A 17,111-nucleotide genomic window follows, 5' to 3' on the forward strand; every position below is an offset into this window, starting at 1 on the left:
TTGGGAGCACCCTAAGAACCAGAGAAAGAAGCCTGGGAGGCTGCATTTGGTTGTGGGGCCTGAGGTTCCCCACTCCATATTGTAGGTTAGTCTGGCCCCAAAGTTTCTCAGACTATTTGCAGAATTCATGCTTTTCATTCCCACATCAAATTGTTCACCAATGCCTTACTTATTCATCCATTTATGTATCATCCAACAAGGTGCCACCCAAGCTCTTGACAATTAATTACTTGTAGCTCAGTAGGTGAATTGTCTCCACCAAAGCTGTTATTACAAAAGTGTCCTATCCACCCTGTGCTGGTTTTTTTCAAATATGCCAGCCATCACTTGATACCATAATTACTTGATGATGCCCATGCATGTGCAAACTTGCTCACACGATGCATTCACTACAGTATTCTGACATTCTCAAACACGTTGATGCTGTTAGAAGCAAAAGTTTCATAATATGACCTAACATAGCCTCCACTGGAGAAAAGTGTTTTAGTTTACATTAAGTAGTAAAACTGGGCTGAGGGACAGTAAAATATCTTCCAACAGCAGTTAAGAAAGCATTTACAGGACAGCACTAAGTGCAGGCTGTAAATAAATCTGCAAAATGCAGGACAAGTTGTGCAATTTTGTCTGGCTGCTTGTTATTGATTGGATATAGCTCAAGTTGCAAGTATTGTGAATGATCTATTGATCTGTTTAAATGATGGAAGCTATCATCTTTGAGATATGGTCAAAGATATGTGGGCCTGTCATCAGGTGCAGAATTCTTGAGCATTATGCATGCCTACATTCCATCCACAGACATGGCAATAATTAAAATGAAGATGTGCACATTTCAAAGAATACAATGTTCTCCACCTGAAAAAACGTGTAGAAATTCTACAAACGCTAACTTTGGCTGCATGGAGGTGGATGGTGCATAAGAACTTCCTGACAGTAAGAGCTGTTCGACAGTGGAATTTGCTGCCAAGGAGTGTGGTGGAGTCTCCTTCTTTGGAGGTCTTTAAGCAGAGGCTTGACAACCATATGTCAGGAGTGCTCTGATGGTGTTTCCTGCTTGGCAGGGGGTTGGACTCGATGGCCCTTGTGGTCTCTTCCAGCTCTATGATTCCATGATTCTATGATAAGTTCTGTTGCTCTGGCTCCAGCTAGCACACCTGCTTCATTGATTCTGGCTCAAAGTAAACCTTTCCCCCTTTAGAACTATATTATGGAAATGTTTGCAGATTTAACCAATAAACTGGCTAACCCACTAAAGCAAATAATCAACTAAATTTCAGTCAACCCTAGTTTCAAACAAAGTCTTCGGGATCATGTTAACTTCCATCTCATCTGTAAAGGCACAATTTAATATGCATTGAAGGTAACCCTGCATTTCCTCCTGTAATGCTCTACAAAAGGTTTTGTGACATAATTGCAAAGCTGCCTTGGCAGATTGCTCTACAGTATAATTTTAGGTGTCTCAGTAGATTACTTCTCCAATAAACCAGCCTCCATCACCAAATGATAGTGGGTTCTTGTCACAATACTATGATGGGAGAGGGCTGTTCTGTCATTTAGAGGCTTCAAATGTTATTGTCAAGTAGCTTCATAGAAATTGGAATTCTGTGGAAAGTTATGGTATCATTGCCTTCTAAAACACCCCGCTTTTAAGCAGAACATGTCAATCACTGCTTTAATAATATAAAAGTGCAGCAACCATTTTAAGGGAAAAGCTGTATGGAGCTCAGAAACAAAACAGAGTAAGGTTTACAGTAAGCATGACAAAAATACTAAGTACCGAAAACAGGAGCTGCATTAATTTACTCTAAAGGTGCACATTAACACAATCAGAACTTTATGTAGGCATCTTTACAGTATTTGCAGTTTTCATATTTACTGTGCTGGATTCAAACAAATGTGATTTTAACGATTTTCCTCCCATGCTGAAGAGGGATCCTTTTTCAAGGAAGGTTCTTTCATACGGTTAAGAGTTTGCTTTTAGGAAGTGTAATTTGATCTTAACAGGACTGAAAAACTTTGTCTCAACACATTATAGATTTGAGGGTCTGTTTTCTGTAGTTCTATCCAGAATGGCTGTCTGTGCCTCCTGAGAGATAGTGGATACCCTTTGCTGGCTCTGTACCAGCAAACAGCACTATAGCATTGTCTAATGCAGTGTTTCCCAACCTTTGGTCTCCAGCTGTTTTCAGACTACAATTCCCATCACCCCGATTACTGGTCTTGCTAGCTAGGGATGATGGGAGTTGTAGTCCAAAAACAGCTGGAGACCCAAGATTGGAAAACACTGGTCTAATGATAGAAAATAAACATGTTCACAGAGGCTGAGTCAAAACATGTCCCAACTTGTCTGCTTGATAATAATATTAATAATAATAATAATGATTTTTATTTATACCCCGCCTTCCCAGCCAAGGCCGGGCTCAGAGCGGCTTACAAGCAATAATAAAAATAAGTTAAATGATTACAACTTAAAAACAAAATTAAAAAATGCAACATTAAAATATTGAAACATTACAATATTAAAATGTAGCCTCATCGCAGAAGGAGAAGGAAAAGAAAAAAGAAAGAGAGGGAGGGAGGGAGGGAATCAAATTGGCTCCAAGCCAAAGGCCAGGCGGAACAACTCTGCCTTACAGGCCCTGCGGAAAGAAATCAGATCCTGCAGGGCCCTGGTCTCGTGAGGCAGAGCGTTCCACCAGACCGGAGCCAGAGTTGAAAAGGCCCTGGCTCTGGTTGAAGCCAATCTAACTTCCTTAGGGCCCGGGACCACAAGGGTGTTGCTATTTATGGACCTTGAGGCTCTCCGTGGGGCATACCGGGAGAGGCGGTCCCGTAGGTACGAGGATCCTAGGCCATGAAGGGCTTTAAAGGTCAAAAGCAGCACCTTAAATCTGATCCTGTACTCCACCGGGAGCCAGTGCAGCTTGAAAAGCACTGGGTGAATATGCTCCCATGGCAGAGACCCCGTGAGGAGTCTCGCTGCAGCATTCTGCACCCGCTGGAGTTTCCGGGATAGCTTCAAGGGCAGCCCCGCGTAGAGCGAATTACAGTAGTCAAGCCTGGAGATGACCGTCGCATGGATCACAGTGGCCAGGTCGGGGCAGGAAAGGTAAGGGACCAGCTGCTTGATGCGGCGAAGGTGGAAAAATGTCGCCTTGGCTGCTGCTGTAACTTGCGCCTCCATGGAAAGGGAGGCATCAAGGATTACACCCAAACTCTTAACGGAAGGCAATGGCACTAATTGGGCCCCCACAAGAGAAGGGAGTTGGTCCCTCATCCCCATGCCATCCCGACCTAGCCATAGGACCTCTGTCTTCGAAGGATTTAGTTCAATCGGCTCCCACGAAACCATCCAGCCACAGCTTCCAAGCATCTGGTCAGTGTGTTCGGGGCCGAGTCGGTGTGGCCATCCATCAGCAGATAGAGCTGAGTGTCATCAGCATATTGGTGACAGCCCATCCCAAAGCTCCGGATAATCTGGGCAAGGGGGCGCATAAAGATGTTAAAAAGCATTGGGGAAAGGATTGCACCCTGCGGCACTCCACACACCAAGGAGTGGTGCGACGACATTTCCCTCCCTAGTGCCACCTCTGTCCCCGACCAGAGATAAAAGAGCACAGCCAGTTACGGGCTATGCCTTGTATCCCCACGTCTGCAAGGCGGTGGTCCAGAAGATCATGATCAACCATGTCAAAGGCTGCTGACAAATCTAAAAGGATCACCAGAATCCGAGACTTGGGAGAAGAAAAAATGGAAGAGGATTGGAAAAAATTTAAGGACTATTTACAAAAATATTATAAGCTGTATGAATGTTAAGAAAATGCACTTTTTAGGAAATATTAGCCCCAGCAATGGTAATTAGGTGAAATGAAAATTAAGGCACAAGAAAAGAGAGGTGAAATTAAGAAAAATCTTTATTGCATTATGTTTTAATCACAATATATAAGATCATGGTTACAATAACTTTGACTTTGGTAACATGAAATTGAAAGATACAATAAGTAATGAACTGAAAGATACAATAATGAACTGAAAGATACAATAAGTAATGAAATAAGATAATAAATAGCTGAAGATTTTGTATTATGAATATTGGGTTACAAATATATTGAAATGGGTAATATGACAAAATGAAAGATACAATAAGCGACGAAATAAGATAACAAAATGCTGAAGTTGGTATTATAAATAATGCAGATTCGGGAAGATGTGGGGAAGCCCAAAAGATTCTGTAAAAGAAATATGATTTATGAAACTTTTGTATTTTATTCTTTGTTCTTTATTATTCTGTAAAACTAATAAAAATATTTAAAAAAAAATAATAAAAGGATCACCAGTCCTGACCCGCCTCGATCCAGCTGTCTACGGAGATCGTCTGTTAGGGCACTAGAGCCGTCTCAGTCCCAAAACCAGGACGGAAACCGGACTGAAAGGGATCTAATGCCGATGTTTCCTCCAGAAACCTACCAAGCTGTTCAGCAACCGCTCTCTCAGTTACCTTACCCAGATATGGAAGATTTGAAACTGGGTGGTAATTGGATAGGTCTAAGGGATCTAATGAAGTTTTCTTTAAGAGTGGACATACCACTGCTTCCTTCAGTTCCCCTGGGAATGTCCCCGTGTCAAGGGACAAATTGATAATTTCAACCAGCGGGGTCCACGCAACATCTGGACACTCCCTAATCAGCCAAGACGGGCACGGATCAAGGAGGCAGGTGGTGGGCCTACTAACTTGGAGGAATCTATCCACATCAGCAGGCAGTATTCGATCGAAATAGTCCAACACTGGACCTGAAGTCAGTCGAGGGGCCTCCAGTTCAGTCACTGTATCTAAATTGGCAGGGAGGTCACGGCGGAGCAACAGGACTTTCTCTGCAAAAAAGCTCGCGAATGCCTCACAGCTATGGGTCGAATTTGTGCTTAAATTTGGTTGTCCTCCTAAGGACGTTATTGATCTAATTATTCTAAAAAGTTGTGCCGGGCGAGAGCTAGCAGATGCAATGGAAGCTGCAAAGTAAGATTTCTTAGCAGCTTTCATAGCCATCTCATAGGCTTTCATAAGTGTCCTATAAGATGTTCTTGAGGCTCTGTCATGAGTCCGTCGCCATACTCGCTCTAGCCGTCTGAGATCCCGCTTCATTTTCTGGAGCTCCTCAGTAAACCAAGGGGCCCGGTTTCGACGGGGTCGCAGAGGGTGCTTAGGCGCAATCTCATCAATGGCTGCCAAGAGCCAGTTACTCCAGTCCTCAACAAGGTCATTAATGAGTCGCCAGGAGGAGCAGGGTCCCGCAAGGCTTGTCAGAATCTATCAGGATCCATCAGTTTTTGCGGACGAGCCCAAATAGGTTCGCCAACCGAGCAGGGGAGGAGGAGGTCAATCTTGGCTTTCAGAGCGTAGTGATCAGACCATGGCACTTCCACAGGGGGGAGCATGATCACATCTATGCCAGCCCCAAAGATCAGATCCAGTGTGTGGCCTGCTTGATGAGTGGGGCCCAAAACAAACTGGGAGAGCCCTAGTGTTGCCATGGAAGTCACTAGGTCCAGAGCCTGTGAGGAGGGAGCGGCATCGGCATGGACGTTGAAGTCTCCCAAAACCAGTAGGCTTGGGAACTCCAAGGCCCAGCCTGCCACCACCTCCAGCAGGTCTGACAGGGTGGCTGCCGGTGTGCTGGGTGGTCGGTACACCAGCCAGACAGCCTAGCTCTCCTTGGTGTCCCACACGAGACCAACACATTCAATGCCGGAGATCGCCTGTGATGGCAGGGCTCTGAAAGAGCAATCCTCCCGGATTAACAACGCTACTCCTCCCCCCCGACCCACAGACCACGATTGATGGAGGACAGAGAAACCTGGTGGTGTTATCTCATGTAGGGAGACTACTAGCCTTCCTGTACCCAGGTCTCCGTCACGCAAGCCAGGTCAATCCCCTGCGAGACAAAAAAGTCACGCATGGTGGCGGTTTTGTTGCCTATGGACCTGGCATTGCACAGCACTAATGAAGGAGGTGGGTAATCCTTGCTCTCCCTACCCTCATCCCTTGGGATGGGGCGTAGATTGGAAGGGGTTCGAGGATCACTGCATCTCGAAACCCTTCACCGAGATTTCTAGCCCCACTGCCATTCCTCCCTAGCCCTTCAATAGTGGAAATCCCAGACCCCATACTAGCCTCCCCAATAGAGGGGTAACATCCCCTCAATAACAAGTCATCCTTGGGCCAGGACTCCTGGGTCAAAATGGTATGGGGAAGAGGTGGAGGTTTGATAGGGTAAGTATCCCTAGAAGATAAAACCCAACCAACCGCACCCCAAGCGGGGAGGACAGTCTCATGGTGTTTCGTTAACTGTCAATCCCCCTCTCCCTCCAAGGTTGATTGGAGGATTGTTGGTTCTATCTGTGGCTGTGGGAGTATTAATGAGGTATGTGCTATAAAATGTGGATCACTGGCTAACAAAGAGCCAGCTTCGAATACAGAAGATCTGTCCATCCTGTCTCGCCAGGAGTACAGTAGAGAAGGTTGATCATTCTGATAAGTTTTTGGAACATTAGGCAAAGGTCCAGATGTAGATTTGGTGCTGGATATCTCTAGATTGTCAGCAACATAGAGTTCTTTAGGTGTTGTTGCCATAGAAATGTCAGAGGTGCCAAATTCCTCATCTAATTTGGTGTCGTTTGAAAAGGGAACAGGGAGTTGCACTGATGTCTTTCTATGGGATAAAGAGCTGTTGGCCGTCTTTAAATATTGTGCTCTAGGCTCTATTGTCCTTATATTTTGGGTAGAAATCTCAGTCTTTATACTCATTAGCCTCTTCTTCAGGTCTTGTAATTCTAGGCTTACAGGGTTCTTTTCTTCCTTCGGGCAATTAGTGTTTCTAGTGTTGAGCTTGGTTTCCCTTCTCCGCATTAGCTTTGACTCTATGCAAGGGACCAATTGCCTCCTTGTTTCGTCCTTAAATACCCTCACTGGGCGGAGAGAATGGAACCACCATAGAGTATCCTTTATCTCCATGAGTCGAGATGGGAGGGCTGATGACCTAAAGGTCATAAATAGGTGCGTGGTGTTTCTCAAGGTAGGCAGGAAGTGGAAATTTTCTAGATCTACATTTTGGTAATGGTAATTCAGGAGCTGAGACAAGGACATAGTAATTTGTCTGCGGTTCATCCACCTATGAGCGTATCGGTGAATCTCAAGCATTATCTGGTTCGGTTGTAAGACTTGACAGGACCTCACTTCATCCATAGTTTGAGTTGGTGAGTTGTTAACAAAGTCATTTCTTATCATTCTTTTAAGCCCTTGGGCATTTAAAGGGGAGGAACTAGTATCCAATTGTTTCTCAAAGTTAACTATTTTGGTGAGGATTTCATTCAGTCTTTGAAGAACAGAACCATAGTTTCTGCAGACAACATGCAAATCTCTTGGTAGGGGAGCGTATCTGGAATTGGTTGAAATCAGGCTCCTCTAATATCTTGTTCTAGAGGCCTGGGTGGGTCAGTGTTAGGAGTGGGAGGAACCGCTCCTGCTCCTGCTCTTGCCCTCTTGGACGGATTAGCTTTTTCTGGGAGAAGGGGGGTCGGGTGGTTGCCATCCTCCTTAAGGGGGGGTGAGGTTCCCCCAATGTTTTTACTCACTGTTCTATTTGCTCCGTTTTCTCGGCTTCCTCAACCCGCTGTTTCTGAGCCAGGGAAGATGGCGTTGGCTCTCTGCCGATTCTTTGTTTTAGAGGAATTGTGAGTCCCAGTTATGCTCTTCTGGCTCTTTGCACCTCGTTTTCTCCTTCCGGCAGGCATTCTCAATAAGGAAGTGACGCAAGAAGGACCCCCCAACCTTTTGGCCATTCTTTGTTAACACCTGTAATAGCAAATGTGGGAACACTGTGGCCCTCCAGATGTTGCAGAACTACAGCTCTCATTGGCCTTATTTATTGGTAAAGCTTGCTGGGGTTAATGGGAGCCATAGTTCAGCAATATCTGGAGGGCCAAATGTTCCCCACACCGATATAATTGGAACTGCTTACTCATGTTAGCAGCAGTGATGGTGTAACAATGCTCACTTCTGCTACAGTGGTAAAATCTGAAATGGTAGATATTTGATAGGCATCATCAAATATCTAAAGGGCTGTCACATGGAGGATGGAGCAAGCTTGTATGTTCCTGCTTTGGAGGGTAGAACCTGAACCAACGGCTTCAAGTTACAAGAAGGGAGATTCCGACTAAACACCAGGAAGAACTTTTTGTCAGTAAAAGCTGTTTGACAGTGGAGCGGACTCACTCAGGAGGTGGTGGTTTTTCCTTCCTTGGAGATTTTTAAGCAGAGGTTGGATGGCCATCTATCATGAACGTTTTAGTTGAGATCCATGCACAGCAGGGGGTTGGGCTAGATGACCCACAAGATCCCTTCCAACTCTACAATGATTCTATGTGGCATCATCATGAAGTATATCTGGAGTGGACACAATGCTTTCTGCCCTAATTGACACAGAATAATGGGGAAATGGAGTCAAGAAGTACGGTAGTAGGATTTGCAAATGCTGCCAAGGCCGTAAACAGGAGTTAAAGCAAACGGGTTGAGCAAGGAAAACTTAAAAAAACTCCTTCACCCACCTCCCAAAACTTCTAGAAACAGTGTTCATCATAGAGTATTATTCAGCCTTAATATAAATTAGCAACAATCTAAAGGTTAAACTAGATGATGTGCAGGAAATCTAGAAGCAGATCCCCATTCCACATATACCTTTTTAAACAGCATACTAGGGTGGGAGGTTGAACTCAATACATTTTCCTCAGCAGGGCAAATAGCTTGTGGGGTGGGTGGAATTTTAGTGAGAAATGGCAGAAAGGGCTAAGCAACCCGCAACCCTCCTTCCTCAGCAAAAACAAATTTTGTTTCCAGAGTTGTTGCTACTTAAAATAAAGTTAACACTCCCCCCCCCCCAAATGTATAAGCTTCTGGCCCTATTTACATTCAGACACTAGATCACAGGATCAAGTCTATAGGTCCCCATTATATACTTGCATAGGGGAAAACTTATCAGCTTGCACCAGCTGGCAGCCTTATCCCAGTCTTGCATGCCAGCATTCCTCACCTGCAGAGTAGATGTATCTTGTGAATACCTTATTCAATAGGACACAACAGTCCCTTAAGGGGCATCTTACTGGCTGTTTATCAGCCCTAGAGCCTGAAACAGTGCAATAAGACAACGCTGCTTCCTTCCTATCAGCAAATGGCTACTGAAAGATAGGGCAGACAGGATGTGGCTTTATAGAGCAAAGTTTATCTTGCAGCAGCTAAACTTCAGTCACAATGAGAAGTCTGCCAGATATAGTTCTTAAATTTACAGCTAATTAAATTAGCATGCTTGTTGCAGACTTTGTTATAAATTCCCTAGCAAATCCATGCCCTTCAAGCTTATGAAAAGAATTGAATGCAAGGATATGGCATTCTAACAATACTACAAAAAGGAATGTTAAAGCAAACTTGCCTAATTCTTGTAGTGAACATGATCAGCAAACAGTAGTAGCCTCAATAAGAAATATTAAGAGCAATCATCTTCATGTTCAAGTAAGTATAGGCTGCAATCTTAAGTTACCGGTACTTTTAAAAAATTGGATGGGAAATCTTGGGAAGGTATAAATATATGCAGTTCGTTGCTGCTGAAGCCTATGCATTTTATCTGTGTTTGCTTCAAACAGCTTCTGTCACAGAACCACTTTTATTTATCAGCTAATGGTCAGGGGTCCCTTTACCCCTTACCTTTGTCTTTCAGATCCACCCCCCTACAATTCCCCCCCTTTCAATTTCTCTTCCCCATCATTCTTTTGACTTACTTTACATCACCATAAGGATAACTGACAATATATGAGAAACATTGCAGATGTGCTAAACTCCTGCTAAGTAGCAGCTATTCTACAAAAAAGGTATTTGTTATATATTCAAATAAGCATACAAATATACTGCAGCAAAATGGTCAACTGAGTTCTTGGAAGTTTTCCCTTCTCACTTGCACTAGCTGTACAGTTCACCCTGACAGAGACCAACATGGATTGCTACGTGAATATTGCTCAAATACAGACCCCTTTACAAGGGGCCAACACATAACAGGCAGGGAATTTGCATCTCCCCACCTCCCCCCCCCAAAAAAAACTTCAACTTTTTTCATGCTGCACTGGTTTTGTTTTTTAAGTTCACAATGTTACAGAGAAAACAATCAGAGCTGTAACATCTGAGAGGTTATCGATTACTATGCATGAAATAAAGCTAGAGGGTGATCTCTAAAGAAGATACAGTAGTTATTTGATGCAAAAGCATGTATGTTATATGGTACAGGGACTACATAAAGTTAACATTTACGAACATCCTCTAAGAAAATACCCTGGTTTTGAAAGCACTGGAGCAAATGTTATGCTGAACCACCCTGAGGAGAGGGAGAAAATACTTGCTGTAAGAACTGGAGATTTCATTAAGATCAAAGTAACAATATTTATTGCATTTTTAGATTGCATTTTAAAACAGTAAATTAATAGTGCACAATGGCTTCACTTGAACCTTCTGAAAAGTGGGAAATCAAAAGCCACAACCCCCTCTCTACTTCGTGAATAGAGTGCAGGCTAATGTGCTTCTCCAAGGGGCAATATTTAGTTTAATAAATTGCCATCCCTGTGCTCTAAATACACTTGAATTAGTGTTCCTTGTACACTAAATCCATTTATTTTAAATTTGTTTTGTCTACATTGAGTGAAATAAAAACATCGCTCTGTACAATCCACTATGAGCAGTGAGTACAACAGCAAAAAGTATCATACAGTTTATACACACTAAATTTCTTCCCATTTCTCCTATAAAGGAACCAGATCAAACCTAATCAGTATGTAACTTAATTTGGAAGAACTCAAATTACAAAAGGGAAGGCCAAATATTACAGCCCATAACTGTGCCTAGAAAAAAGGTTCCTGATCATATTAGCTGGAACATGAATGAATGCAGGTGGAGAAGTAAAGCATGCCAAAACTGTGTTCTCAGGTCTTTATAAATTCACCAAATATTTAAATTAAACATGGCTCTTTAAAGAAATATCCAAAGCAGAGCAGTATTTTTGGAAATTCAGTCTTACCAGCTGTGTTTTTCTTGTAACCCAACGTATACAATGCGCAAAGTGCTAAGCAACACTACAGAAAACACATTTACATCAACACTGAAGATCCGGGGAAATGAAATTCCAACAATTTTATTTTTTAATGAGCTGTATTTTCTAAATTTGTTTTTATTTTATTTTTTCCTGTTTTCATACAGTATTGAAAACAAAACGCGGCACATTCACATTTTCCCGAGGAACTGTAAGGATGATTTCTACTGGGATAAACGCTGAGAAGCTTGAAGCTCAATCATTTTGATGTTGAAAAACTCTCCGAAGGAGAAAAGGCTTGATCTGAATGATCTAGAACATGTATTGTAATTTAATAGAAGAGATGGTCGTCTTAATATTTAATGATTTAAAAGAACTTCCCAGTTCATGCGAAGAGTATAGTCCAAGAATAAATCATATTTGCGGAACACATTTTATGCTACGTAAGTGTATACTTTGCGGTCCTCAGGTGTTCGTGCCAAATATTCACGCTCAATAAGTCCTTCAATACGCTTTTTAATAACAACTGGACTTGGTAGGAATCGTGCCTTCAGTTGTTGGGTTACCTGGAATATAATAAAAATTATTTTAATATTGTTAATGATACTGGCACAGCAAGAATGCACACACTAGACTTAACATTGACTTTAAAACAAGAGGGAACTTGTGCCACCTCAGTTAGCTGTGTTTCACAAATGGCCATTGTATATTCAACATTCTATAAAGCAACCAATCATCTGTACCAAAAGATGTAGTTAGTAGCCTCAAGAGTTCAGCAGCAATTTATTTTTATTATACAGTTGACACTGCTCTAAAGCAGAGGTGGCTAACCCTTTTGGTCTGCGGGCCACATCCACCCTTGACTAACCCCATTCAGTAAGTGAGATTACCTCTGCTACTAGAACATTATGCTGCATCTTCTTCCTAGATTTCATTATCCGGACTATAGCAGCCTCTATCTCATGTTTTCTGTCATCATCTACTTTCTGTCTTGTTTCTTTTCTTTCTGGGTCCGATTCTCCTTGTTTGGCAGCAACTGAAAGAACAGAAGAAATATCTCAATTTAGAAATACTGTAGCTATTTAATTCTACAGATACTAAAGCCAAAATATTTTTCTTTAGCAGTGTCAATAAACACTTGAAACAGAATATGATGCAAAAGGACAACCAACCAAAGTGCAAAAATGGAACATATTTAAGATTAATAAATGATTATCAGTTACAGCAACAAGTTTTAAAACAGGTCAAATGCTTCTTGAGGGATTTGATATTTTTAGACCACAACTGAATGCATTTAAAAGGCATAACACTGGGTTTCATATATTGAGTCACACACGGAAATAAGTTATATAATACAACCTTTGGGGCTAGTTTAGCTTGCTTTGTTGAAGTGCCAGTTTCTACTGAGATAGTAAGTGAACTGGGTCTTTGCATCTGCTATAATCATGAAGCTTTCCTAGCATAAGTAGTTCACAAAGTCTAAAAGGGCAGCATTGTCTGTCATAACATGCTTTTTCTATCTGCATATCCCTACATCTGTAGCTGCTGTCAGTGGATCTTTAGCCTACTTCTTCATTTTAGGCTTCCATTTCCCTTCCAATTTGGATCCATCTCCATCTCCATCTTCATTTTGTATGAGTATCCTGTGTATCACTGGTAATCAGTTTAACTATATACTAGTCAAGAAGAAAGGATAAGGCTACCAAGGATTATTAGCTATGATGGTTTATGCTCTCCCTCCACTGTCGGAGGCAGTATGCCTCGGAATACCAGTTGCTGGGAATTACAAGCAGAGAGAGTGCTGTTGCATTCAAGTCCTGCTTGAGGCCTTCCTATAGGCATCTGGTTGGCTATTGTAAAAACAGGATGCCAGACCAGATGGGTCTTTTGCCTGATATAGTAGGGCTCTCATGTCTGAAGTAAATGAAGGCTTTAAGGATGTGCAAGCATAAAGCTCACAAAATACATGTCTGGTTTATTAAGTTAAACACCCACCTGGAATTATAATGCTATGGCTTTATGAATATTTGTATTACCACAGTACATGACATGGAAAGGATCACAAATAGAAGATACACAACAGAATCCTATCCAGCTTGCACTGAGGCAAGCATTGGTTCAAGAATATATTAGTTCCTTGAAGGCACCCATAAGAATGGGTGACCAGTTTAGTTTCCATACTAGAATGTATGATTCCAATATTGTAAATTCAGCAGTTGGACAGATTCTAGACGTGGTAGCTGAAAATGAAAGTGAGCATACCTGTTTGAATCTTGACTCTGTGCAGTTTGGATGTGAACTGGTCATTCACTGTAAATATGTGTCCATTTTCTATTTCTTTTGATTTCGGCTCTTTTGTGAGAACCCGTTGTGTTGGCTTTCCACACGCAAGGGACTGTAGCGCTCGTACAAGCTCTCTTTCGGGGATATCAGTCTCTTGTTGTATTTCCTACATTAAATTTAACAGCCAGATGGGTGGGGTATAAATAATAAAATTATTATTATTATGGCAAAAGGTAGTTATGAAGAAAACAAAATTCTGAACAGTTTTGAAGATGTCTTCCCCCTCTAATCAAACTAGTTCAAGACTATCAATGGTTATTTTGACAAATTCAGAAAACATCTGGCAGTAAATCTATATATAATTCATAGCTGAAAAGGCTATTTAAAGAAAAAATGAAAGTTACTCTAAACTAAAAGTTGACAGCATTGTGTTTCAGCACTTAATTTTATCACTTAATACAGTAATCTATATAAACTTCAACTGTGCAAGTTACTGTAGCACAGGACACCTTGTTCACAAATCTGTAGAGGAGTAGGATGATCTATATGTTCAGCATATAGGAAGTTTTACATATACCAAGTGAAACTAGTGGTCCATCTAGCTTAGTACTGTCTATTCTAAGTGACAACGGCTCTCTATGGTTTTGGACAAAGGTCACTCCCAGCCCTACCTGGAGATACTGGGGATTGAACCTGGGACCTTTTGCATTAAAGGAATGTGTTCTACCATGAGCCATGGCCCTTCCCTCTTGGCACAGGTGTGCTGAAGAGTCCCTCTGAACTATACCACTTCAGACTCCAGGTAGGAGGTAGGAAGTAGAGAGAGTTCCTTGTAAAAGGCTTCCTTACTATAAAGAAGCACTGAAAGAAGGCTGCTAGAAACCCTTCCCAGATTCCCTCATTTTCTACATGTAAGGATTTTTCTTTTTAAATGTGGGGGGAGCATTCAAAAATGCAATTCCTGCACCTGCAGACTTAAGCGTTCCCGTCCAGGAAATACTCTTGTCACTTGAACATGGTGCTCAGCAATTAGTGTCTATATAAGAACAAGATTTTTTACAAAATATATTAAAACATCAAACTAGAAAAGAATGGTAATTGCTTGATTACAGGATTGCATTTCGTTTGATTTAAATATAGTTTTAAGGGGAAGTAGCAACTAGACTTCCTGTCCACAAACTGTTAACATTCAGGCTGCTTGATTTTGTTTAATTTCACAATGTATCAATTCACCTTGTGTGGTGACACTTAAAGAGTACTTTCACTTAAGTACTACTGTCACACACACATGGTGGCAAGATGGTAGCTAAGGATTTGTTTTCCACATCATTACATGGCAAGTAAAAAACGAGTATCCATTAGGAAAAATACACACCATGAAAAAGATGTGATTACTATCAGTAAATACTGTAAATAAATATATTTGGGTTTCCAACACTTGAATTTCACCCAACACAATTCAAAGGAATTTTAAAATCTTCCTTGAATCACAGGGCTTTGCTTTGAAACATATAAATTATTTTGAGAGCTGAACCCAAGAAGTATTTAAGTATATAAGTATATAATGAATGATACAATCTCAGACTTTCACTAACAAGTGAGGGTATTCCTGGATGAGGACCAATAAGATTCCAAAATACTCTAAAAGTGTTAGCAGCCTCATATACCAATAGTTCAAGAACTTCCTGTACAAATGGCTCAAAGGGATGAATAATCCCTCTTCTCCATACGGTAGAGGAAGATGAATGCATATTTGGGAGATAAGTTAAAAATTTTACAGCTAGCAGAGAAAGTCATAGCTCATACCTCAAAAGTGTATTTTTCTCTGTTGTTAAAGAGCATTAGTATCGTCATCTGGAAAGTGGAGACTTGCAATATGTGCTTCCGTGTGTTAGAGCCAGTTACTTGGGCGCCTCCTACACCAACCTCTGAGCCATCTTCCTGTTTTAATTTTCAAAAAAGTCAAAAATCATTCTCGGAACATTATGTTATGCTCCTTCTTTCAGCTTTCTATGTACTTACTATAAGGTATAAGTCATGATCTGACTCATCTACTTGTAAATATAAAACAAAAATTTTCATTTTGAGATACTCATTCCATTTTATTCCAGTTTATATAATTAGTTTTGCCATTAAAAAGCAAAACAGGTTATAGAGCTGTTTGCTTTGTAATAAGCCAGCTGAAGATCGAAGTCACCATAGCATCTGACAAATAGGCTTTCACAAAACTGAGTCAAGATTGTGCAGTTTCTCAGCATACGTAAATTGGATAAGTTTTTTAATGTCAAACTTTACACATTATGACAACCACAGCTTCTGATACCCCACAGCTTCTCAAAGTGAACTATAATTCCACTGAGAGCCAGAAGCAAAGGCAGCCTGCCAGAAAAATGAAAATATATATATTTTCATATTCTGGGAAATTTGCAGTGCTAGACGGTGTGTGTGTGTGTGTGTGTGTGTGTATTATATATATACACACACACAGCTGACTATATATATTAAAAGTGGTAAGTATTGTTAACATGAGCTTATATATGAAAGACTGAAATGTATGTGGAACTGAGTTTATTTCTAAGTTCACAATAACTGAAGGCACAATTCAAAGCAATAATATGTTTACAGACACAGCACTTACCTTTTTAACAGGACCATAGAAGGTGGCATTGAGATCTGCAGAGCCCATATGATGCTGGAGTGTCAGCTGCCTTCCACTATGTTTGGCTAAATAAAATCTACAAAATTCAAGAAGTTGAATGGCCATTTGATCATCTATACTTTTAACTATGGAAGCAAGAGCTTCTTCTATATCAATATAGAAGATTACTATTTTGTGACTGATAACATGGCAAGCAAGCTTCAACTGCATGCATATAAAGAAGCATTTAATGCATGCAGATTATCTGGCCATTAGCTGTATCTTTTTTTCTTTTTACAAAAACACATTCCACTAACCACTCACACAAATAATCTTAACCATTCCTTACCTCCTAAATATTTCAAAAGCATGTCTGGGGGCTGGGGGAATGTTGCACTTTGGTGTGGCCGACTGAGTAGGCCAGTAGCCTGTTGTGAGAACCCGCACTGTCAGATCAACACCACCTAATGAGACCTGCATGAATACAAAGACAAACATGTGTTTATTTTTTTTGTCTTCCACATGGCAGGAAAGAACATAGCTTGCTATTGAAGACAGACTTGGCTGCCTTAATTTCATTAAGCAAAATCATTAGAAGCTGGTATTCAAGTGTGTGGGCTGCAGCAGAAAAACTTGTATGTGCAAAGTGAGCCTTAGGTGGAAGCAGGAGACTTTACACTTTCTATGAAATGCAGAAGGGCATAGGAGGGCAGTGAAGGATGTATAATGTGTAGTGAAATGTTAAGAGATGGACCAACAAAAAACAAAACACAGCACAGGAATTATGCAAGTACTGTGTCCTGCAAGGGAAAGCAGTGATAGGAATTGCAGAGGCTACTGAGATTTCTTCTCCCACATTCTATAGGTACTTAACCAGATGGGGCCAAGACAGGCATGAACTGAAGGATTTACCCAAGGCCAAAACAGAGAGAAAGTGCTTATCTGATCATAAAAAGTTGCTATTCTGAACTGCTGCAAAAGCTAACTGAGGAAATCATAGAACTAATGTGAGGAACCCTTGGCCCTCTGAACCACAATTCCCATCAGTTCAACACACACACACGCACACACAC

At 41.3% G+C, this 17,111-nt stretch overlaps 1 protein-coding gene across 5 annotated transcripts in view; it reads right to left on the reverse strand.

The window, feature by feature from the left end:
* Nucleotides 1-11,203: 11,203 nt before the first annotated feature.
* Nucleotides 11,204-17,111, reverse strand: part of CUL3 (cullin 3) — a 50,065-nt gene continuing 44,157 nt past the window's right edge. For 3 of the 5 annotated variants that reach the window (XM_081861529.1, XM_081861531.1, XM_081861533.1), the window contains exons 11-17: nucleotides 16,388-16,512; nucleotides 16,039-16,135; nucleotides 15,207-15,341; nucleotides 14,368-14,436; nucleotides 13,380-13,566; nucleotides 12,008-12,153; nucleotides 11,204-11,683 (exon numbers count right to left, since the gene is read on the reverse strand). In XM_081861529.1, coding sequence (XP_081717655.1) covers nucleotides 11,552-11,683; nucleotides 12,008-12,153; nucleotides 13,380-13,566; nucleotides 14,368-14,436; nucleotides 15,207-15,341; nucleotides 16,039-16,135; nucleotides 16,388-16,512 — 891 coding nt within the window. In that variant the 3' untranslated portion in view covers nucleotides 11,204-11,551. The remainder of the gene's footprint in view (nucleotides 11,684-12,007; nucleotides 12,154-13,379; nucleotides 13,567-14,367; nucleotides 14,437-15,206; nucleotides 15,342-16,038; nucleotides 16,136-16,387; nucleotides 16,513-17,111) is intronic. The other 2 variants (XM_081861530.1, XM_081861532.1) reach the window with 1 other exon arrangement.

Source organism: Podarcis erhardii, assembly GCF_964252035.2.
Source record: "Podarcis erhardii genome assembly, chromosome: 5".
Lineage (NCBI taxonomy): Eukaryota > Metazoa > Chordata > Lepidosauria > Squamata > Lacertidae > Podarcis > Podarcis erhardii.